This window comes from Borostomias antarcticus (assembly GCF_949987555.1).
Source record: "Borostomias antarcticus genome assembly, chromosome: 6".
Classification (NCBI taxonomy): domain Eukaryota; kingdom Metazoa; phylum Chordata; class Actinopteri; order Stomiiformes; family Stomiidae; genus Borostomias; species Borostomias antarcticus.
The window spans coordinates 14113947-14139699 of record NC_140239.1 but is presented as its reverse complement, the minus strand read 5'-3'; the positions used below and the strand labels follow the sequence as shown (position 1 = coordinate 14139699).

Below are 25753 nucleotides of genomic sequence, written 5' to 3'. Positions count from 1 at the left end.
CGAGGCTGGTGGCCATGGGGAAGAAGCTGTGTGTGTGGTGTAAGGTCTTGGTCCTGATGGACCCCAGCCTCCTGCCGGAGGGGAGTGGTTCAAAGAGACTGTGACCAGGGTGGGAGGGGTCGGCCATAATCTTTCTGGCCCACTTCAGGGCCCTGTAAAAGCAAGACTATAAAAGTGTGTTTCATAGACTTTTGATACATATGATAATAATGGTAGAATTAGAAGAAGAAGATTATAGAAATTATAATTTGGCAGTTATCAGTTGTAACATAACCACAATACTTACTACTTGAATTTACGAATATTTTCGGTCAATCTGAAAGCAAGCTACAAACTGTTGTGTGTTGGTAAGCCCTGAGGGTTGAAGGCGGAACCATTACGCGCAGGACACAGAGCGCGGCGGACCATTCAAGGTGCTGGACCAGCACGCCTTGTTGATTATTACACGTGAGACGAGTTGCTAATGTGTAGAGTCAGAAAAGCTATAACGCCAGTAAATTCAATCTCAGGTTTAGAAAAGATAAGGTTTGTATTTATCATAGTGTATCTGGTGCATTCATTTTGCAAATGTCTCTAGCTAGCCTCGGGCTTCTCATGTCTGTTTGCGGTATGTTGAGGGCCAGATCTCTGTATTTGTAGCTAATTTTGTGCTGGTGATTATGGTGATGCTGTGTTTGGCGATACGATACAACAAACTCTGTCATCCCTCCTTGTTCGTGTGGCGACAGAGCTCAGTCCCGCGGTGTGCCAGCAGGCTAGCGGCCCTCTGAGAGATGGGGAGACAGAGAAAGAGACACAATTGGAAAGGGAGGCAGCAGAGCGACTCGGCCGCCGACAAGGAGCAGACCGGGACAGATGTGGTCGTGGAGCTTGAAGGTCAGATCACGTGTCTCGTGATAGGTGCATAGTTATTGAAATTGGGGAGAGGGGGAAAAAGAGTGAGTGAGTGACAGAGAGGCTAACCCCTCCCTGGTCTGTAACCCCTCCCTGGTCTCTCTAACCCCTCCCTGGTCTCTAACCCCTCCCTGGTCTCTCTAACCCCTCCCTGGTCTCTCTAACCCCTCCCTGGTCTCTCTAACCCCTCCGTGGTCTCTAACCCCTCCGTTGCTCCCTGCTCAGGCGGCGTGGCACTGAAGGGCGTGGACGAGAGCAACGCGCTGGTCCTCCCAGCCTCCAGGGCAAAGCAGAAGAGAGTCCCTCAGAGGCCCGGCCCCAAGAGGCCGCCGCTCACCAGGAAGCAGAGGAAGAATCTGCAGAAAGTCCTGGAGGCCAAGGAGAAGAAAGCTCACGTAAGTTCTCTCTCACAGAGATGCTCAGTATCTTCAGACTGGCGCTGCAGAGCCTTCTTCATACCAGTAACTGCGAAGGTGTTTGGGCGTCACTGATGGCCCATCAAATCTCCATCTGAACACACTGGTGACCCAGAGCTCTCACAGACCACAGAGACGCCGCGTGGCGAGACGAGGAGGCCGTACAGCAGGTTCACCCAACGGGCGCTTTAATGAAACTCAGTGTAACGTTACAACAGAAAAGTCCCCAGTCAAAGGACGGGTGAAAAAAGGGTCAAACAAGGGCCGACTCCTCCTGGTGTCTGGGCAAACGAAAAGGGCTCCAGGCCCAGGGAAGCGGTCTCTCTGGGGAGTGTCCCTGGGGGGCTCAGAGTTTGTTCTGCACGCCGAGCTCTGGGGGGTCAAATCTCACTGCTAGTGGGAATAATTTGGTGGTGCCATGGTTTGATGCATCAGACGCAATTGAGAAATATGGAAGGGAATGTGGTTTGTCTGCAACCATTGGTGTGTTGATGTTCTTCAAACATGTCTCCACAGACGCAGGTGCAAGTACTGTACATCAGCAACGATTGCTGCCATCTTGGCGTGTCCTCCGTATATTATTTTTCGATTATAACAGGACATGTCGTCGTGTATTATCCCTTACTTATGAGGGGCGTTGGAGATGGTCTGAACATGCTCAACTAACTACCAGTAAACGTTCAGCTATCTACCACCAACCTGAACCCCAACCTGAACCACTTGTTCCATATCAACAGTTACACTTGATAGTTTGTTAATAGTAGCCTGTTGTTGGGCTTCTGCAGATGGATGAAAATAAAAAGTGACTGAGGGTATTCCTGGTCTGATAACCCCCTGACCCCCCCCCCCCCCCCCCCCCAGAGAGCCGATATCCTGTCCAAGCTGGCTGAGGTTCAGCTGCCCGAGTCTGAACTCAAACTGCTCTACACCACCTCCAAACTGGGCACTGGAGACAAGCAGTACTTGAACAAACCGTATGTACACACACACGCACGCACACACACAGACACACAGACATACATACAGATGCACACACACAGACACACACACACAAGCACACACGCACGCACACACACCACCGCTCAAATGCACTCACGCACTCTCCCTCAGTAGCTTGCACACATCCATGCACACACACACACACACACACACACGCTCTGTGTGTGTTGTAGTCTCACTCTCCGCCTGGTCACTGTCAGGACCCCAGATGATCTGCAGGACGGAGGGGCGGGGCTTAAGATCAGCAGTCTGGGCGGAGCCAACCGGAAGAGGAAATGGAGAGAAAAGGAGGAGGAGGAGGAGGAGGAAAAGGAGGAGGAGAGTAGTGACCTGGACACCTCCTCTGATGAGGAGGATGATGGAGGGTTAAAGACCACGGAGGAGCCAGCACCTCCCTCTCAGGAGGAGGAGAAGGAGAGGAAGGAGGAGAAGAAGGAGGAGGAGAAGAAGAAGGAGGAGGAGGAGTCTGGCCCAGCCGTGGTCTCCAGTAAAACACCGTCCCAGCCTGCCGTCTTTATTCCTGTAGACAGACTGCCAGAGATACAGGTACAGTGTGTGTGTGCGTGTGTGCGTGCGTGTGTGCGTGCGTGCGTGTGCGCGCGCGCACTTCTGTGTTTGTTGTTCGTTGTGGCTGGGATTGCCTCTTACAAAGTGTGTGTGTGTGTATGTGGTGTGTGTGTGTGTGTGTGTATATGTGGTGTGTGTATGTATGTATGTGTGTGTGTGTGTGTGTGTAGGAGGCTCGTCTCAGACTGCCAGTGCTGTCAGAGGAGCAGGTGATCATGGAGGCGGTCAGGGAGAACGCCTGCGTGGTCCTCTGTGGAGAAACAGGAAGTGGAAAGACCACCCAGGTGCCCCAGTTCCTGTACGAGGCCGGCTACGCCAGGTAACTAACAGCCCCACAACACCCTCCCTTTAACTAACAGCCCCACAACACCTTCCCTTTAACTAACAGCCCCACAATACCCTCCCTTTAACTACAGTAACAGCCCCACAACACCTTCCCTTTAACTAACAGCCCCACAACACCTTCCCTTTAACTAACAGTCCCACAACACCTTCCCTTTAACTAACAGCCCCACAACACCTTCCCTTTAACTAACAGCCCCACAACACCTTCTCTTTAACTAACAGTCCCACAACACCTTCCCTTTAACTAACAGCCCCACAACACCTTCCCTTTAACTAACAGCCCCACAACCCCTTCCCTTTAACTAACAGCCCCACAACACCCTCCCTTTAACTAACAGCCCCACAACACCTTCCCTTTAACTAACAGCCCCACAACACCCTCCCTTTAACTACAGTAACAGCCCCACAACACCTTCCCTTTAACTAACAGCCCCACAACACCTTCCCTTTAACTAACAGTCCCACAACACCTTCCCTTTAACTAACAGCCCCACAACACCTTCTCTTTAACTAACAGTCCCACAACACCTTCCCTTTAACTAACAGCCCCACAACACCTTCCCTTTAACTAACAGCCCCACAACACCCTCCCTTTAACTAACAGCCCCACAACACCTTCCCTTTAACTAACAGCCCCACAACACCCTCCCTTTAACTACAGTAACAGCCCCACAACACCTTCCCTTTAACTAACAGCCCCACAACACCTTCCCTTTAACTAACAGCCCCACAACACCTTCCCTTTAACTAACAGCCCCACAACACCTTCCCTTTAACTAACAGCCACTCAATACCTTCCCTTTAACAACAACCCCATAATACCTTCCCTTTAACTACCAGCTCCACAATACTGTTCCTTTGACTTTAATCATTCTGTCCTTTTTAATCCTCCACCTTTTTAATGACCCACCTGCCCCTGTATCATCCAGCCATAGAAAGGGGTCAGTGTGTACTGGACTGTGTATGAGCAGCTCTGACCTGAAGCCTGCCCCCCCCCTGTCCCCTCTCCCCTGTCCTCCGTCCCCTGTCCCCTGTCCTCCGTCCCCTGTCCCCTCTCCCCCCCCCCCGCCCCCCCCCCCCTGCCCCCCCGTCCCCCTGTGGTCCAGTGGTGGTGGGATCATCGGGGTGACGGAGCCCAGGAGAGTAGCAGCAGTCAGCATGTCCCACAGAGTCGCCAAGGAGATGAACCTCTCCACACGGTACGACACACGCCTCTCTTACCTGATAGAATACGGACTAGAACATCATCATAATATACTACATACCTGTCTTACCTGCTAGAATACAAGAACATCATCATAATGTTCTACTTACCTGTCTTACCTGCTAGAATACGTAGAACATCATAATAATGTTCTACATATCTGTCTGCTTTAATGTGTCTGAATCCTACTCTACAACATCATAATAATGTTCTACATATCTGTCTGCTTTAATGTGTCTGAATCCTACTCTACAACATCATAATAATGTTCTACTTACCTGTCTTACCTAGTCTTCAATACGTTCAATACAAAGTTCACAGGAGAAGACACTATTTACATCAGACTGATCTAGATAAACTAATGTAATCTAGTCTAATATAATGTGATCCTGTGGTTTCCAGGTGGTGTTGTACCAGATCCTAGCTAGTCTAATCTAATTTAATCTGTGGGTTCCAGGGTGGTGTCGTATTTGATCCTAGCTAGTCTAATCTAATCATATCTGTGGGTTCCAGGGTGGTGTCGTACCAGATCCGCTTCGAGGGGAACGTGACAAGTGACACCAAAATCAAGTTCATGACAGACGGAGTCCTGCTGAAGGAGATTCAGAAGGTCACTTACCCTAGCCCTGTCCATCACCCTTCTAACCCTCCCTAGCCCTGTCCATCACCCTTCTAACCCTCCCTAGCCCTGTCCATCACCCTTCTAACCCTCCCTAGCCCTGTCCATCACCCTTCTAACCCTCCCTAGCCCTGTCCATCATCCTTCTAACCCTAGCCCTGTCCATCACCCTTCTAACCCTCCCTAGCCCTGTCCATCACCCCTCTAACCCTCCCTAGCCCTGTCCATCACCCTTCTAACCCTCCCTAGCCCTGTCCATCACCCTTCTAACCCTCCCTAGCCCTGTCCATCACCCCTCTAACCCTCCCTAGCCCTGTCCATCACCCTTCTAACCCTCCCTAGCCCTGTCCATCACCCTTCTAGCCCTAGCCCTGTCCATCACCCTTCTAACCCTAGCCCTGTCCATCACCCCTATAACCCTCCCTAGCCCTGTCCATCACCCTTCTAACCCTCCCTAGCCCTGTCCATCACCCCTCTAACCCTCCCTAGCCCTGTCCATCACCCTTCTAACCCTCCCTAGCCCTGTCCATCACCCTTCTAACCCTCCCTAGCCCTGTCCATCACCCTTCTAACCCTCCCTAGCCCTGTCCATCACCCCTCTAACCCTCCCTAGCCCTGTCCATCACCCTTCTAACCCTATCCCTGTCCATCACCCTTCTAGCCCTAGCCCTGTCCATCACCCTTCTAACCCTAGCCCTGTCCATCACCCTTCTAGCCCTAGCCCTGTCCATCATCCTTCTAACCCTAGCCCTGTCCATCACCCCTATAACCCTAGCCCTGTCCATCACCCTTCTAACCCTCCCTAGCCCTGTCCATCACCCTTCTAACCCTCCCTAGCCCTGTCCATCACCCCTCTAACCCTAGCCCTGTCCATCACCCTTCTAACCCTAGCCCTGTCCATCACCCTTCTAACCCTCCCTAGCCCTGTCCATCACCCTTCTAACCCTCCCTAGCCCTGTCCATCACCCTTCTAACCCTCCCTAGCCCTGTCCATCACCCTTCTAACCCTCCCTAGCCCTGTCCATCACCCTTCTAACCCTCCCTAGCCCTGTCCATCACCCTTCTAACCCTCCCTAGCCCTGTCCATCACCCCTCTAACCCTAGCCCTGTCCATCACCCTTCTAACCCTCCCTAGCCCTGTCCATCACCCCTCTAACCCTAGCCCTGTCTATTTCCACAGTGATGTTCTAGACGTTCTTTCTTTCTCTGAATCCCTCTCTTCTCCCCCGACAGACAACTCTGTCTCTCACACATCCCCACATTCTGTCTGTCAGTCTGTCTCTGAGCGTACCAGTCTGTCTCTGAGCGTAGCTGTCTGTCAGTCTGTCTCTGAGCGTACCTGTCTGTCAGTCTGTGTGACTGTCTCTCTCCCTCTCTCTCCTGTAGGACTTCCTGCTGCAGCGGTACAGTGTGATCATCATAGACGAGGCCCATGAAAGGAGTGTGTACACAGACATCCTGATAGGCCTGCTGTCTCGCATCGTACCCCTCAGGAACAAGGTGAGGACACGCCCCCAGAGGAGGGAGGGGCCTGGGCTAGGACACGCCACCTGAGGAGGGAGGGGCCTGCCTTAGGACACGCCCCTAGAGGAGGGGGGGCTGGGTGAGGACACGCCCCCAGAGAGGGGGGGCCTAGGCTAGGACACGCCCCCGGAGAGGGGGCCTGGGTGAGGACACGCCCCCGGAGGAGGGAGGGGTCTGAGAGAGACTGAGGGAGGTTATAATATGTTTGGGGGACTAATGGCGCGTTCCAGGCAACCCGTAACTCGTGTTTTTCCTACCTCCTACACGTGAAAATGCTCTGGAATGGCAGTCAAACCCGTAACTTCCCACCCGTGAACTCGTACAGATCGATCTACTCCCAGTTGCGCTCTCTGACGTCACACAGCCCTCTAAGCAAGATGGCAGCCCCCATGGCTATGGCGACAAAGATAACTTTAGGGCAACGTAAAGTAAATTTGTACGTTGTAATCAAAATAATACAAACGATTATGCACTACAACCTGCTATGTGTATGTAATGATGCCTGCATATGTTGGCAAGAGATAGCTAGTGCTAGCTAGCTAACGTTAAGGTAAACCTGAATGTGACCATGCAAACGGCGAAAAGTCGATGATGTCAATAAATAAAATGTTACGTACAATTTCTTAGCATAGCGAAATTAGGCATACAATGTTTAGCTTGTCAGCTCTGACAATCTGCCAAATCTCAAGCTTTTACCATATCGGCTTGTTTACATTTATCCAGAATGCCACGCATTCAGACAGTTTGCCTGGAACGCTATGAAGTCGTGAGTCGTGACTTGAAGTCGTTATTTACGAGCTCAAAATCCTATCTGGAACGCGGCATAAGGTTACTGTTATACATCTTTTAGGGATGTCACGGTGTGGAGTTTTTCCCATCGACTAATAAACTCATGACAACTCTTGTGTTACCGGTAACACCGTCAAGCCTATAATAAGAGAGCGCTTACTATAATCCCGTTACACCTTTGCCTTACATTGAACAGCACTGTTGTGCAGCCTATTTGAATTTGGTGTTGTGTGCCTCCACAGCCTGCAAATGTGTGATCAGAGTGAGGTCAGATATAAACGTTACACTCGGTCCTGAGCTCCTTTATAATCAGAGTCTATTTATTACCATGCGCTGTTCCCGGAGCAATTCCTAGTGTGTTGGAAAACTACATGGCAGTAAACTAATTCTGATTATAAAGAAGCACAGGACTGAGTGTAACGTTGATCTTATTCTTACCCGACTCTGATCGCAGGCAAGCTCGGGAGCCATCCAACGCCAAACTGCCTCCACCGCAAATCAGAGTTATGATCGGAACGCTGCTAGAATAGGTGAGAGGATATGCTGCTAGAATAAGCTAGCCAGCTAGCTAATGGCAACAGCCACTAGGTTAGGTTAGCTGAACAGCCAATAGTTGGTTAGCTGAACGTTAGCTAGGCTAGCTAGCCACAACAGGCTATAACCTCCCCCTCCCCTCCCCCTACTCTCGTCAGGTGAATTGAAAGTGAAACCTGATTCCTCTAGACTGCACTCTGCGCACAGGGAGGGGCAGATCAGACACTAGTTTTAGTTTGATGAGGCGCTGATATGCGAAAATTAACTAAATAGCTAAAACGACGGTGGAGGTGGAAAACAACGGCATGACGGTGTTAAAGTAACGACTCAGTGAATGCACAGTGTACGCCTGAACACCGAGTAGCACCGGTAACACCCACAACTGTGACCAGCCTAACGTCTTTGCTGCTCACATCTCTTGTGCTGACTGTGGAACTGAAGGGTCCTGTTCGTATGAATGACTCCCAAAGGTCATGTTTTCAGTGGCGTGGTGGTTGGCTCGTTCATTGGTAGCGATGCTACGATCTGGATTTTGGGGCCCGATAGCGATCACTGATTTTTTCCCTCAGGATCAGCCGATACCGATTCTCCTCTTGAGTTTCTTTCCCATATTACTGTACCAATATGATGGCACTGTCTTTGCTTGCAAAGATTTAGATTAAGGTTGCCCATTATCAATCACTCATTAACTCATGAACTCATGAAAAAAAGTATAATTATTTTCTGTGACCTTTATTTTGAAATTCCTTGAAAGAAAGCTACCGAACATAAGTTTTGTTTCACACTGCTTGAAGAGGAACTGGTAGTGTGCTGTGTCCTAATTTTAAACCGCAAACATCTCCAAACTACAGCTATTCAGAGATTTTTGAGTGATTAGCAGCAGTAGCTTTGTAGATATTTGTACTGTATGAAAAGATGCCGTATGAGGAGATCCTGGGAGAAAACTTGTGCAATTAGAATGGATGTTGGACATTGTTGACATGACGTTATCCAACTCCAGATCAAGCAACGTTACATCCAACAACTGGCTCTGTATTTACACCCTCATCTGCTGTGAGAGAGTCACTATTTCACATTTCTGAATTGAACTGACCCACCACTCTATAACATTTAGCTTGTAGCATCCAGGTTTGTATCTGTGTCAAGCTAACCAGCTAGATTAGACTTAAAAGATCTGCTTTAGCGATCTGCCAGTTTGGCGACCACAGATTTGAGTAATTTGGAGTGAAAATCGTCTGATTTAAATCGTTGGCTGATCGATGCATCCCTGTCCATTGGTTCTTTAGCAGGATTATGCAAAAACTACCAGACTGATTCTGGGGGATGAAACAGCTGGGCATTGGGAGCTCACGGAGACACGGGTTTGGACTGGCATGGGAAGGTCACAGAGACGGGCATAAAGCTCTCAACCTAATAACAAATGCAGCCATACCAAACATGTCCTGCTCACACGCATGTGCACAGAGCTCAGAAGGGCATTCAGAGGCCGAGGTCTGTGCTGTACGATCACCATGTCTAGTCTGGATCTATTTCCCAGCGGTATTGATGCACACTCATACCTGTGTCGTGTTGTAATCCGTAATTTCCTGCGTGTGTCACACAGAAAGGCCTCCCCATGAAGCTGCTGGTCATGTCGGCTACGCTGCGTGTGGAGGACTTCACAGACAACAGGAAGTTGTTCCCTGTGCCGCCGCCTGTCGTCAAGGTGGAGGCCCGTCAGTTTCCCGTCTCGGTCCACTTCAACAAGCGCACCCCTCTGGAGGACTACACTGGAGAGGTGTTCCACAAGACCTGCAAGATCCACCGCATGCTGCCCCCTGGTACACACACACACACACACACACACACACTGTATAGACACAGACACACACATATACACACATATAGACACGCACACACATATAGACACAGACACACACACACATATAGACAGACACACACACACAGATACACACATACACATATTCACACACACACACACACACACACGCATACACAGAGAAACACACACGCACACAATTTATTTATATCCACATAGAGAAAAACATACAAGGACTCAAATACTGAATTGAATATACAATCAAGGTCATGGACATTGACGCGCGCGTGTGTATCTGTGTGTGTGTGTGTGTGTGTGTGTGTGTGTGTGTGTGTGTGTGTGTGTGTGTGTGTGTGTGTGTGTGTGTGTGTGTGTGTGTGTGTGTGTGTGTGCGCATGTTGCTCAGGGGGGATCCTGGTGTTTCTGACGGGTCAGGCCGAGGTCCACAACGTCTGCAGGAGGCTGAGGAGAGCCTTCCCCTTCAGGAACCCTGCTACTGGTGAGCACACACACCACACACTCACACACCACACACCACACACACACACACACACACACACATACACACACACCTCACACTCACACACACCACACACCACCACACACACACACACACACACACACACACACACACATACACACACACCTCACACTCACACTCACACACACCACACACACACCACACACACACACACACCACACACACACACACACCACACACACACACACAGATACACACCACACACACACCACACACACGCACACCACACACACCACACACTCACACACACCACACACACCACACACACACACACACGCACACTAGAGTTGCGCGGATGGAGTTTGAGCGCACCCGAATCCGCGTGCACTCATCAATCATCCACCTGCCACCCACCCGCTGTCATTATCTTCTAAAATTTAGAGACCCGCCCCCAACCCGCCAAACATGAAGTTATTGTATTTACATTTAAATTATGTCCAGCCATTCGTGCTCATTTGCTTTTCAAATAGGCGTATTTTCTCAACTTAAAACAATTTAAGGATTAACATGGTAATTCAATATAACACTTTCCAGATATCTTTAGGCAACAACAAAACAAATGTGTTTAACTATTTCAGAATTCATCCATAAAAATTATTTTAAAACATGTTTTTATAGGTCTGAATCTGCCACTCAAAAAGTTCACTCACTCAAAACTGGGCGTGATTCATAACAACTGATTGACAGTTCTCTGAGCAAATGACCAACTGGAATCATTATGATTGACAGGCGTGTGCCCCGTTACCATAGCTACCACCGCTCCGAGCTAGACAACACAAGAGCTAGATCGCGCAACAGCCAGATCAATAGCCATTATTCTAGCTGCTAACCAGGGGCATTTACAAAGTCCTTAATATTATATTAACCCCCAAACATTATAAAGATGCACGCTACCTAACAGGCCGTATCCTCGAATTTGCATTAGGCCTATTTGGGAAAAGTACGATAGGTATAACGTTGGCGCATCTCCCCGCGACACCGAAGAAAAGCACCCTGCAGCCGGCCACGCAAGCTTGGAGGCTTGGGCTATTAGACTAACTTTATAGCTTTCAGCCAGCTACGAACAGTACCTATTTAGTCAAATAATTGCAATTGTGGGTCTTGCCAGAAGACAGATCATTTGCGCTGTGAAACCGACATAACATCCGCATTGTTCACCAGTCTAACGTTATTTATCTTAGGTGTCCAACAAAGCCAGTTGAACACTGAAACGTTACTGTTCTGGGTTCAACATCTGTCAGTTGTGGTGATATAAGGAATCGAGCGGAATACCAGATCAATTAAATCATTATAGCTCATTTCACATACAAAGGCAACACAATACGTTTTGCAGAAAGAGGCAGGGGATGTAGCCTACATATAGGCTAGCCTACTGATCCTACTAATATGTGTCAGACTGCATGCGTAGCGCAGCGATTCAACATAATCGATGAGTAGTAGTAGACTACTAATCAGACACGGAGATCATGGTAAAAACTTCCCAATTTGTATGTCAACCACAAATACAATTAGGCCTATAAAACGTACAAATTATATTAAAATAAGAGGTGGTCATCATTGAGACTGTGGAGATCATTGAGAATTATTCTCAAGATGAGAAAGGGTTCAGAGCTGCCTTACCATGTTGGATAGACGGTGAAACGGCGCAAAGACAGCAGGTGCGGGAGCCAGACAGATTTCTGTTGGAGGCGGGTGTAGGGGAGTGGAGGCGGGTTTTTCAAACTTTAGGGTGACGTCAACAAGGGGAAAAACGTCACGAATTTGGAGCATTTTCACCCCGAGTCAAATTGGACTGAAAATGTTAAGCTTTCAGTTTCTTCAAAACTACAAAACGGATATATTTAATGTTTTTATTGTGTTTCTTCAATGTCCTCTTGTGCAAATACTGTAGCACTTACAAACTCAAAAAAAGTGAAAATGACCATGTTATACCTTAAAAGATTAGGCTATAGGCAACTTTCGATGTGGTCACATTTCTAATGTAAAAATTACTCTAGTCGCTGCACTAATAAAGTCTTTGAAGTAAGTGCAATAATAGTATTTGAAGTAAGTCAAGTCCTCTTGTGCCCTGTTTTACGGAGTGTGCGGTCCCCTCCCGTTTTCATACGGGTAGGCTTTATCCCTTTTTGCTGAATTGTTTGCTCTGTATTTATATATTCTACACTACATCATCTCTCTAACAGGGATTCACTTACCGTTTCTGCTGAGCTAGGCCTATAGGATCAGTACACCAATAAAGTTATCAACTCAAAAAAAATATTTAGGCTATTTCTTTTCCTCCGATGCGCGCCCGATTGTAGGCCTAGCCTATATTAGGGCCTCCTCTGATGATATTGCTGTGGTATAGCCAGGCTAGGCTATAATATAAGCTACTGAAAAGACTGGCTCAAACAAATGTTTATTGTCAATCTTTTTATTTTCTCAGTTCCAAAAAATAAGCTGAATTATGCCACCTAACGTTTTTGTAAGATCGGCACAATATCGAAATCGAACAGAATCGAAACACTCGCTATCTTCAACTTCAAGTGTTCAGCAGTTAAAAATAACAATAAAACGCAAATACTATAGTAACCTAATAAAACATAGGCAGTAGGCCCTAGGCCTACAAAACACAGGCTGACATGGGGTAGGCTAAATCAAATATCGGCCTCTCAAATGGCATTGCAACTTCACGAACAATCAATCTCAATAAATAACCTACTGCCTATTGTGTTCAAGTGTTCAGTGGTTAAAATTAACAACAACAATAATAATAGGCCTAATAAAAAACGTTTGTAGCTTCTAAAGCATCGAACTCAAACGAGTGCCAGTTTATCCAAAGTGTAACCAACAGACCAAAGATAATGGCCTGTTTTTACGCTGACTTCTTCGCATTGTGCAGAAATAACATAGCATCTACAGTACCGGGATTCAGGCGATTTTGCCTGACCTCAATGATGCGCCCTGCCGCACTGAAAGAACGCTCCCTCGCCCCCCTTGTTGCTGGAATGCACAACATTCTTCTGACAATGGAGCGCCCCTGTTTCTCCCAGAAGGACAGCAGATCTTCCCCCTCAAACGGAAAGCTGGCAGAACCGTATGCATCCACTTCATACACTGTGGTGGGCTCGTCTTGCCATTAGGCTAAGTAATCAGTCTTCTGCTTCTTTATTTGTCCGCTGCCGTTGCCGTGTCCATCTAAGAGATGGAGAGAATAGGCTATATTAGTAGGCTATATTAGAATAGCTATATTTAGTATGTTATATTAGCCTAAAGTAGCCTAGCCTAATTATTACACGGCTTATTTACGGTTTATGCACAAGGCAAAGAAGCTCAAATTCATTAGCCCATTTAAATTTCCACATAGTGCATGGGCTACTAGCCAACGGAATTGGTCAGAATAATGGCAATTAATGTTCAGTCAGTGTTCCACAAAATAAATGCTAAATTTACCTGGCTCTGTCTCCTCGGTGGTGACCATGGTGGTACCTTCTTCTGGTCCCTCTCTGTCATCTTGGCTGTCAGTGACGGTCGTCTCTTCATTGACAAGTGAGCAGACATTCCTCATCACCTCCTGTCTGTCTCCTGGAGTCAACATTTTCCTGCTTCTCATCAAGCAGGCTGGATGCACGACTACGCAGGACACGGATGTATAGTGGGTCTCCAAACCTGGGCTCACTGTTTCTTGAGTTTGAAGAACCAGAGCATCACCAGGTGGATGGTTGGGTATTTCTCTCCTTCCAGCTTGGTAATGGCTAGTTTGAAGAGAGTAAGGAACCCGATCATGTGCTTCAGCTGGTCTTGGTGGATGCCCTCCATCTGGTGCAGTTGATCTTTGTCTTCCAGCAGCTGTCAGATCCATGTGTACTGTTGCAGTACAGATTCCAGCATGTTGACTTTGATATTCCAACGCACTTCACACTCCTGCATCACTGTGGCATCCAAACTCGCAACCGCCCCCGTTCTCTTCAGATAGGTTACAAGGCTTTTGCAGGTGGTTAACATTCCCAACACATCGCTGATTTCTTCTGGTGCATTTCTCTCACTGAACATGTATCTTAACATGGTGTTCAGTATGTGTGCGCAGCACGAGATCCAGTTGTAGGGACGAAGTGCAGTCTTGATATTAGAGCCACTATCACTGACGAAGACGATCTTTGCAGCTTGTAAACCATATTTCTCCAAGTCTACCGTGATTTGCTCATGGATATGTTCTCCGTTTTTTTTAATTTTAATTACAGTCGAATTCCACAGTAGCCAGGATGCGACTCTCCAGCTGCCACTGCTCAGTGATGTAGTGCCATGTAAGGACTGTGTATGCCCTCTGGTTAACCTCGTCGGTCCACATGTCGGTGGTAACGGAGATTCCGGCCTCTTCGTTGGCTTTCTTGATCACTTTGGCTAGCTTCGCCTTTTCTTCAGCAGACTGCTGCTTTGCCCTGTTGCACACTGTTTGCCAGTGGGGTAAGATGGCTTCAGCTTTCACAGAACCGTATTTACTTCCGATGTTAATTAGCCCCTGGGCCACCTGGGCATATCCTTTCCCAGAGACAATATCAAATGACCGAATATCCAGGCAACACAGGTTCACACAGTCGTCAACAAGCTTGGATTTAGCTTTCTGGGGTATTTTTGTCGGATCTCGGTTGAAGAAGTGGTCTAGGGTATTTGAGGGAGTTGCTGGCATGACTCGCGAGTTCTCGCAGTTGTGGTGCACCAAGTTTGAGGTGCCAGTTTTGTGTCTTTCGTAGACATACTCGGCACTGCAGCCGTTGCAAATGGCAAACCCGGCCTCAGTTTCTTCATTGGAGTTGTCCACAACCACACTGAAGCGCTCCCAAACAGAACTTTTCCCTTCCTTTTTTTTGTTTTAAATTCTCCGGATTTTAATTTCTCCCTCACTTTTTTGGCGTCCATGGCAACGTTTATGACGCTTGTTTGATTCAGGACCCCTTACGTGGGGCGTTGCCTAGGCCTACGTCTGTCTGACATCTACAGTAGTTGGTCATTTTGCGCCTTTTTTTGTTGTTGTTGAAAAGTGCTATATAAATAAAGGTTATTAAATACGAATATAACTGACAAATCCACCCACAATCCACCCGCAATTGATCACAATGTTGATTTTTATTGGCCCGCCCACCCGCAGATGCGGATAACGCGGATATATACGCAATATTCGCATCTCTAACGCATACGCACACACACACACCAGGACATCGTTACAGTATGTCTGAAGTAGAATCATGTCCTTCTCACCTCTCTTGTACACACACACACACACAGACTCTTATTTTTTACTCATCCAGTTGGGTCTCTACAGTACATGACATATTCCAAGGACTTATGTCCTTATTCAGCTCTGTGTTGTGTTTTGATTTCAATAAAAGACGGCCCCCAATGTCTCACAAATACCACACAGTCCAGTGTCCCTTCGTTCTGATGTATCCCAAGAATGAGTCTATCCAACACGGGATTTGGGACAATCAAAAGCTGTTTAGTACAGGAGGTTTATAGCATAAAAAAGACGATGACATCTAGTCTAATGTCATCTTGCCTGCCTGTGGCTGTCTGGCTCCAAATCAAAGCCTCTGAGCTCGAGCAAGGTTCTTATGGTTTGGGGGTGTTCCACCCCCCCCTTCCCCGATCAGACTGGTCTGGACTGGTCTGGTCTCTCCTGCAGCCCATGGCCTTGTAGCCGAGATAACCGTCTGATGGCTGGCGCCCAGGTCTCTATCGCTAACCACAACAATTGGTGTTGTCCACAGAATGTACCAACCATGGAATGTCACCCTTATCTCCGATGGGATGTTTGTCTATGCGAAGGGAGACACTTTTCTTACAGAAAACTCCGTCCGACAGCCACACTCAGGGGTCAACATCCTAATTAGAAACAGTTAACAGGATCAGGTTAAACCAAGTCATTTCTCTGAAAATAGTCATTTTCCTCAGGCGATCATGAGGTCCTGGGGCGGCTGTGGCTCAGGAGGTAGAGCAGGTCGTCCAATGATCATAGGGTCGTTGGTTCGAATCCCGGCTCCTCCTGTCCACATGTAGAAGTGTCCTTGGGCAAAGACACCGAACCCCAAGTTGCTCTCAATGAGCAGGTTAGCACCTTGCATGGCAGCTGACTCCATTGGTGTGTGAATGTGTGTGTGAATGGGTGACAGAGGCCAATGTAAAGTGCTCTGTCCGTTCAGGTGGAGAGGCACTGTATAAGAGCCGTCTGTTCACCACGTGACTTTCCCTCCAGGTGAGGGGGAGGAGCCAGACAGCTCGGAGGAGATGAGGAAGTTTAAGAAGGCCAAGCAGAAGAAGACAGTGGTACGTAGCGTTAGCGTAGCTAGCTGCTGGACTCACAAACACACTCACTCACTGGGCTCACTTTACATGCATGTATGCATGCTAATCTAGCATCCCATGCATGCTTTAGCACTAGATTAGGCTCTCCACTTGTTCTGTTGAGTAGTAGTACACTGACTACCTACGTTAGAGGCAAATATTCTGTCACTTTGGATAAAAGTGTCTGCTAAATGACTAATGTTGTTTATGTGTGTATGTATGTGTGTCTTTGTGTGTGTGTGTGTGTGTGTGTCTTTGTGTGTGTGTGTGTGTATGTGTGTCTTGGTGTGTGTGTGTGTGTGTGTGTGTGTGTCCAGTCGCTGCCGCGTATTGACCTGGATAACTACTCCGCCCTCCCGGTGGACGAGGGGGACGAGGACCGTCAGGCCGGGATTGGGGAGGAGGACGAGGAGGGGGCGGAGTCAGACCTGGAGATAGGAGACGTCCCCGGAGACACAGGTGACACAGCAGAGACCCCCCCCCCCCATGTCATGTGACACAGCAGAGACCACCCCCAAGTCACTAAACAGTTTTTCTGTGTGTGTGTGCGTGTGTGTATTTGTGTGTGCCATTAGAGGAGAAAGCAGACCCGTCTCTTCCTCTCTACGTCCTCCCTCTCTACTCTCTCCTGGCCCCAGAACAGCAGGCTAAGGTGTGTATATATATATATGTGTGTGTATATATATGTGTGTGCGCAGGTGTTCCGCCCCCCTCCCTCCGGAGCTTGTGTGTGTGCGGTTGTGTGTGTATATATATATATATATATATGTGTGTGTGTATATATATATATATATGTGTGTGTGTGTATATATATATATGTGTGTGTGTGTGTATATATATGTGTGTTTATATATATATGTGTGTATATATATATGTGTGTGTTTATATAAATATGTGTGTGTTTGTGTGTGTGTGTGTGTGTGTGTGTGTGTGTGTGTGTGTGTGTGTGTGTATATATATATATGTGTGTGTGTGTGTGTGCAGGTGTTCCGCCCCCCTCCGTCCGGAGCTCGTTTGTGTGTGGTTGCCACCAACGTAGCGGAGACATCTCTGACCATCCCGGGGATCAAGTATGTGGTCGACTGCGGCCGCGTCAAGAAGCGCTTCTACGACCGCGTGACCGGGGTCAGCTCCTTCAGGGTCTCCTGGACCTCGCAGGCCTCGGCCAATCAGAGAGCTGGGAGGGCGGGGCGAACAGAACCCGGACACTGCTATAGGTCAGCACAAGAACACCACCCCTGGAGTGTCTGACCTGGTTGATGCGAACTCACTGTAACGGACTGTGTGTTTCCTATTTTGTGTGTGTGTGCGTGTGTGTGCGTGTGTGTGCGCGTCTGTGTGTGTGTGTGTGTGTGTGTGTGTGTGTGTGTGTGTGTGCAGGCTGTACTCATCTGCAGTGTTCGGGGACTTCAGTCTGTTCTCGGAGGCAGAGATCACTCGCAGACCGGTGGACGACCTGGTGCTGCAGATGAAGGACCTCAACATAGACAAGGTCAATAGACAACCCTATATAGAACCACACAACCACTACAGAACCACTCAACCCACTACAGAACCACACGATCCACTACAGAACCACACAACCACTACAGAACCACACAACCCAATATAGAACCACACAGCCCACTACAGAACCACACAACCCAATATAGAACCACACAACCCACTACAGAACCATACAACCCAATATAGAATCACAGAACCCAATATAGAACCACAGATTCTGGCACAGAACCACACAACCCACTACAGAATCACACAACCCACTACAGAACCACACAACCCACTACAGAACCACACAACCCACTACAGAACCAGAACTCAGCCTTGAACCATAGTATTTCCATAGTCATATTTTGTATGTAAAAATGCCTTAACATACTGTGTGTGTTGTGTGTACTGTATGTGCGTGTGTTGTGTGTGTGTTGTGTGTGTGTTGTGTATGTGTTGTGTGTGTGTTGTGTGTACTGTATGTGGTGTGTGTGTGTGTGTGTGTGTGTCCAGGTGGTGAACTTCCCCTTCCCCACCCCTCCCCCTGCGGAGGCTCTGGTAGCAGCAGAGCAGCTGCTGGTCTCACTGGGAGCTCTGGAGGAACCTCCTCGGACTGGACGGTACACACACACCCTCCTCACACACACACACACACACACACACACACCCTCCTCTACTACTACTACTCCACCTCTCTCCATCTCTCTCTCTCTCTCTGACTGGACAGTACACACACCCCCTGACCCTCCTCCAGCTCTCTATACACACACTCCTCCATCTCTCTCTCTCTCTCCCTCTCTCTAGACTGTAAATACACACCCTCCTCCATCTCTCTCTCTTTCTCCCTCTCTTACTTCATCTCATTCTCTTCCCCTCTCTCTCTGTCTCTCACTGTCTCTCTCTATCTCTCTCCCTCTGTCTCTCTCATTCTTTCCTCCATCTCTCCGGTACCAGACTCTACCACTCTCTCCATCAACAGTCCTTTACACCGAATACTAAATGGCTCTCATCTGCATTCTGCCCACTCATCAATCAATCAACCAATCAGTCAATCAGTCAATCATCCCCCCCCCCCCCAGGGTGAAGGAGATGGAGCGTGCTCGTCTGAGCTGTCCCATCACGCCACTGGGCCGGGCCATGGCGTCGTTCCCCGTGGCGCCGCGCTACGCTAAGATGCTGGCACTGGGGAAGCAGCAGGACTGCCTGCCCTACGTCATCGCCCTGGTGGCCGCCATGACGGTCCGGGAGATCTTCGAGGACCTGGAGAGGTGAGAAGGGGGGTGTTTTACCGCTAAAATCAACACAAACTGAGAAACTCCTCATAGCTGCTTTAATCCCAGGACTCATAATGCTGACTTTATTATTTTCTGAAGTGTAAACATATGTAATAAACAGACCGGCGGGCAGTGAGGACGAGGGCTCCAGGCAGGCGCAGCGCCGGGCGCGTCTGGCCCAGATGAGGAGGCTGTGGGCGGGGCAGGGCGCCTCTCTCCGCCTGGGGGACCTCATGGTCATGCTGGGTGAGAGGAGCTGGTCACAACCAGCCGGACTCTTCACTGTCTGCTCTTTACACAACCTTTACACACCCTTTACACACCCTTTACACACCCTTTACACACCCTTTACACAACCTTTACACACCCTTTACACACCCTTTACACACCCTTTACACACCCTTTACACACCCTTTACACACCCTTTACACACCCTTTACACACCCTTTACACACCCTTTACACACCCTTTACACACCCTTTACACACCCTTTACACACCCTTTACACAACCTTTACACACCCTTTACACACCCTTTACACACCCTTTACACACCCTTTACACACCCTTTACACACCCTTTACACACCCTTTACACAACCTTTACACACCCTTTACACACCCTTTACACAACCTTTACACACCCTTTACACACCCTTTACACACCCTTTACACACCCTTTATACACCCTTTACACACCCTTTAAACACCCTTTACACACCCTTTACACACCCTTTACACACCCTTTACACACCCTTTACACACCCTTTACACACCCTTTACACCCTTTATACACCCTTTACACACCCTTTACACACCCTTTACACACCCTTTATACACCCTTTATACACAGTCTATATACAGTACATCAGGATTTGTCATTTACTCTTAATACTCTTAATGAGTAGTTCTGACCTCAATCTGATTGGTTAAGAGATATTGGTTAGTCAGGATACATTGTGTGTGTGTGTGTGTGTGTGTGTGTGTGTGTGTGTGTCTGTCTGTCCGTCTTTCTGTCTCTGTCTGTGTGTGTGTGTGTGTGTGCACGTGTGTTCAGGTGCTGTGGGTGCGTGTGAGTTTGCTGGCTGCTCGCCCAAGTTCTGTGAGGAGAACGGCCTGAGATATAAAGCTATGCTGGAGATCAGGAGACTCAGAGGACAGCTGACCAACGCAGGTACTCACACACGCATATACACACACACATACACACACACACACATAAACACAGACATACACACACGCATACACACACACATACACGCATACACACACACATACACACGCACACACACAGACATACACACACAGACACACATGCACATACACGCGCACATACACACGCATACACACACACATACACACACACATATACACATACACATACACACACACATACACACACACACATACACGCACACACACAGACATACATACAGACGCACACACACATGCACATGCACATACACACGCACACACACACAGACATACATACAGACACACACACACACATATACACACACACACACCAAACGTGCCCCCCCCCCCAGCAGCCTCTAGCCCGTGTCTCGCCCCCTCCCCTAGTGAACGCCGTGTGTCCAGAGGTGGGCGTGTTCGTGGACTCCAGGATGGCTCCGCCCACAGAGAGTCAGGTGGTGTGTCTGAGGCAGGTGGTTCTGGCCGGGCTCGGCGACCATCTGGCCCGACGCGTCCAGGCTGAGGAGATACTGGACCCCAAGTGGAGGAACGGGTACAAGGTGAGCTCCTCCTGACCACGACCCTTCCTTCCTTCCTTCCTTCCTTCCTTCCTTCCTTCCTTCCTTCCTTCCTTCCTTCCTTCCTTCCTTCCTTCCTTCCTTCCTTCCTTCCTTCCTTCCTTCCTTCCTTCCTTCCTTCCTTCCTCCCTCCCTCCCTCCCTCTCTCCTTCCTTCCTTCCTTCCTCCCTCCCTCCCTCCCTCTCTCCCTCTCTCCCTCTCTCCCTCCCTCCCTCCCTCCCTCTCTCCCTCCCTCCTTCCTCCCTTCCTCCCTCTCTCCCTCCTTACTTCCTTTCTTCCTTCCTCCCTCTCTCCCTCCTTCCTTCATTCCTCCCTCTCTCCCTCCTCCCTCCCTCCCTCCCTCCCTCCCTCCCTCCCTCCCTCCCTCCCTCCCTCCCTCCCTCTCTCCCTCTCTCCCTCCCTCCCTCCTTCCTTCCTTCCTTCCTTCCTTCCTTCCTTCCTTCCTTCCTTCCTTCCTTCCTCCCTCCCTCCCTTCCTTCCTTCCTTCCTTCCTTCCTTCCTTCCTTCCTTCCTTCCTTCCTTCCTCCCTCCTAGCCTATCTAAAGTGACTGGATTGATCACAGTATGCCATGGCAACGCATTCACCAATCAAGTCATTTACCATCAGAGTTCATCTCCAGGAGAGGAGGGATGGATGGATGGAGGGAGGGAGGGAGGGTGGATTTAAGAGTATTCAAACCCTGCCAGTGATGGGGTCAGGGGAATGAGCAGTTCTGTTTCAGCAATATTCTGCTGGTATTGTAAATGGTGTGTACCGTCGTTTTTCAGGACTTGTGTTGTAAATGTGTGTTGTGTGTTGTAAATGTGTGTTGTGTGTTAGTAAATGTGTGTTGTTTGTTGGTAAATGTGTGTTGTTTGTTGGTAAATGTGTGTTTGTTGGTAAATGTGTGTTTGTTGGTAAATGTGTGTTTGTTGGTAAATGTGTGTTTGTTGGTAAACGTGTGTTGTTTGTTGGTAAATGTGTGTTTGTTGGTAAATGTGTGTTTGTTGGTAAATGTTTGTTGGTAAATGTGTGTTTGTTGGTAAATGTGTTGTTTGCTGGTAAACGTGTGTTGTTTGTTGGTAAACGTGTGTTTGTTGGTAAACGTGTGTTCTGTTGTCTGCAGACCCCTCTCCTGGATGAGCCTGTGTTCCTCCACCCCTCCTCCGCCCTGTTCAAAACCCTGCCTGAGTTTGTGGTCTACCAGGAGGTCACCGAGACCACCAAGATGTACATGAGAGGTGTGTGTGTGTGTGTGCGTGCGTCTGTGTGCCAGCAAACGTATAGATAAAATCCCGCTTAACACCAGTGAAACAATCCCTCTCTCCTCCCCCTCCTCCTCCAGGTGTGCAGACTTGTCACCTTTAGGTGAAAATAGCCGTTTAATCCAAAATGGGTCATTCTTTTGATCTGTGTATGTATGGGTTTGCATGTTTGTCACCTTTTTCACCTCTGTCCTCTCTCCTCCTCCTCTCTCTCTCCTCCTCCTCCTCTCTCTCTCTCTCTCTCTCTCTCTCTCTCTCTCTCTCTCTCTCTCTCTCCTCTCTCCCCAGGGGTGTCGGAGGTGGAGCCAGAGTGGGTCCCCAAGCTCCTCCCCCAGTACTGCCACCTTAGCTCCCCCCAGGAGACTCCGCCCCCGTGGCTGTGTGACTCCTCAGGACGGGTCCGCTGCCTCAGAACCAGCACCTTCTGTAGGTCCAGCTGCTCTCTCTCTGGTCTCTCTATCTATCTCTCTCTCTCTCTCTTTCTGTAGGTCCAGCTGCTCTCTCTCTGTCTCTCTATCTATCCCTCTCTCTCTCTCTCTCCTTCTGTAGGTCCAGCTACTCTCTCTCTGGTCCCCACAGTCTGACCTCCCTCTCTCTCTGTCTCTCTATCTCTCTCTATCTATATATATATATATCTTTATCTCTCTCTCTCTCTCTATATATATATATATATATATATATATCTTTATCTCTCTATCTCTCTCTCTCTATATATATATATATATATATATATCTTTATCTCTCACTCTCTATCTCTATCTATCTCTCTATCTCCCACTGTCTCCATCTCTTTGTTTTCGCTCCTCACTGTCATACTGGAAGGTGTTAACACTCTCTCTCTCTCTCTCTCTCTCTCTCTCTCTCTCTGTGTGTAATGTGTCAAATGTCTCTCTCTCTCTCCATCTCTCTCTCTCCACCCCCCTCTCTCCATCTCTCTCTCTCTTCTTCTGTCTCTCTCTCTCATGTGTGTAGTCCGTGTGGGCTGGCAGCTCCCGGCGGTGGAGGTGGATTACCCAGAGGGCCTGGAGCGCTACAAGCTGTTTGCCAGGTTCCTGTTGGAGGGTCAGGTACTGTTTCATCTGGCAAGGAATTGAGGCAGGAGAGCAAAAGAGATGAGAGACTATTCATCTATAGTGAATGGAGCCCTGCTTGGTTTGCTCCGTGGATCAGTGGATCACCTGTTGAGTGGAACTGATGTGTGTGTCACATGTTTCAGGTGTGTCCTAAATTGAAGCGGTACAGCGCCCACCTCCTCTCCAGCCCTGCCATCATGTTGAAGACCTGGGCAAAGTAAGACCCTGTCTCATGTTCCTCCATCACACCTCCTCCATCACACTCCTCCATCACACCTCCTCCATCTCACCTCCTCCTCCATCACACCTCCTCCTTCTCCATCACACCTCCTCCTCCATCACACCTCCATCACATCTCCTCCATCTCATCTCCTCCTCCATCACACCTCCTCCTCCCATCACACCACCTCCTCCCATCACACCTCCTCCATCACACCTCCTCCATCACACTCCTCCATCACACCTCCTCCTCCCATCACACTCCTCCATCACACCTCCTCCTCCCATCACACCTCCTCCATCACACCTCCTCCTCCTCCATCACATTTCCTCCATCACACCTCCTCCCATCACACCTCATCCATCACACCTCCTCCATCACACTCCTCCATCACACCTCCTCCATCACACCTCCATCACACCACCTCCATCACACCTCCTCCTCCTCCCATCACACTCCTCCATCACACCTCCTCCATCTTATACCTGTGGAATGGATCCATACTGCAGCGCCAAAAATCCATACAGTATCGCGGGAAAAATATTGCGATGTATTGCTGTATGGATTTAACTGCACAGCCCTAGTGTTACATGTGTGTTGTGTGTTACGAGTGTGTTACATGTGTGTTGTGTTACGTGTGTGTTACGTGTGTGTTGTGTGTTACGAGTGTGTTACATGTGTGTTATGTTACGTGTGTGTTACGTGTGTGTTATGTGTGTGTTACGTGTGTGTTAAGTGTGTGTTACATCTGTATTTTGTGTGTGTTGCGTGTGTTATGTGTGTGTGTGCAGACTCTACTTTTCCGGATGAGTTTGTTTTGGATGTGTTTGTCCACTTTGTCCATTTTCTGTTGTGTGTGTGTTGTGTGTGTTGTGTGTGTTGTGTGTGTTGTGTGTGTTGTGTGTGTTAGGTGTGTGTTAGGTGTGTGTTAGGTGTGTGTTAGGTGTGTGTTATGTGTGTTACGTGTGTGTTATGTGTTTGTTACGTGTGTTGTATGTCTTACATGTGTTGTGTGTGTTGCGTGTGTGTGTTGTGTGTTACGTGTGTTGTGTGTGTGTGTTACGTGTGTGTTACGTGTGTTGTGTGTGTGTTACGTGTGTTGTGTGTGTTGTGTGTGTTGTGTGTGTGTTGTGTGTTAACCGGTGGCTGCTCCTGTAGACTGCAGCCCAGGACGGAGGCTGTTCTGGGGGCGCTGGTCTCAGAGACGGTGGACTGTAGAGACGCCCTGCTCTCCGCCTGGAACAACAACACCAGATGTGAGTGAGCAGCAACGTGTGTGTGTGTGTGCGTGTGTATGTGTGCGTGTGTGTGTGAGAGAGTGAAATAGGTGTCAAAGATGTCTGTTGACAGTTTGTCCTCTTCCTCCTCTAGTCCTCTTGTCTGCATACTGCAAGTGGATCCCTGAGGCCATGCATCAAGACGTGGCAAAGAGCTGGCCGCCCATCTGAGAACACACACACACACACATCCAGGACTCAATGGCAGAATCTTTTTACGACAGATAAGACGGTTGCCCTGACGAAACCCAGAACAGAGACTTCTGAACACAGACCTTCACAGACCTGCAGCTACGCAAGGACTCTTTTATATCACAATCACACTGCTCCTCTCTAGTGAGGGTTTTATATATGAATGTACAGTAGGCTACTCTATAGGGACACTGTGTATATCCAGCTCCTCTGTCAAAGCTATCATGGATTTTAGACTGCTCCTGTGATGATCAATCTGTATGTATGGTCTTTGTAAGACTCATATTAAAGTGTGGTTTTGAATAATGTTGGCTTGAAGCTGTTTTTCATTGTTTTATACTAACTGACGAGTTGTTATTGTTTGATGCAGCAAACTAATGAAGTGCTGAGGAGCGTGCTGATTGGTTTGGTTCTCACACTGCCTCACTTCCTGCTGTGATCTCAGAAGGAAGTGTTACAGAATGCCCTATGTAAGGTTGGAGGAGGAGATACTCCTTCTGGACAACAAGGTGTGTGTTACGTATGTGTTACATGTTACAACAAGATTATTGTATAGAATCGGAGGAGATTAGTTTTAGGTCTTTAACTGTTCTGATAGTGTTTAGTCCCGCTCCAGACCACTAGGTGGCGGTAATGCACCCG

The 25753-nt window shown here is 48.5% G+C and overlaps 1 protein-coding gene across 1 annotated transcript; it reads left to right on the top strand.

Annotated features, from left to right (window-relative positions):
- Positions 1–453: 453 nt before the first annotated feature.
- dhx37 (DEAH (Asp-Glu-Ala-His) box polypeptide 37) lies at positions 454–25334 on the top strand. Its single transcript, XM_084439274.1, has 27 exons — positions 454–525; positions 729–876; positions 1120–1289; positions 2172–2284; positions 2510–2855; positions 3047–3195; positions 4328–4420; positions 4939–5035; positions 6431–6544; positions 9495–9711; positions 10117–10209; positions 16481–16551; positions 16887–17028; positions 17145–17221; positions 17554–17786; positions 17950–18061; positions 18574–18680; positions 19140–19328; positions 19456–19580; positions 20390–20506; positions 20914–21086; positions 22211–22325; positions 22638–22775; positions 23322–23416; positions 23566–23639; positions 24801–24898; positions 25014–25334. Exons 2-27 carry the CDS (start codon positions 774–776, stop codon positions 25088–25090), a joined length of 3438 nt encoding a protein of 1145 aa, XP_084295400.1. The 5' UTR covers positions 454–525; positions 729–773; the 3' UTR covers positions 25091–25334.
- Positions 25335–25753: the final 419 nt, after the last annotated feature.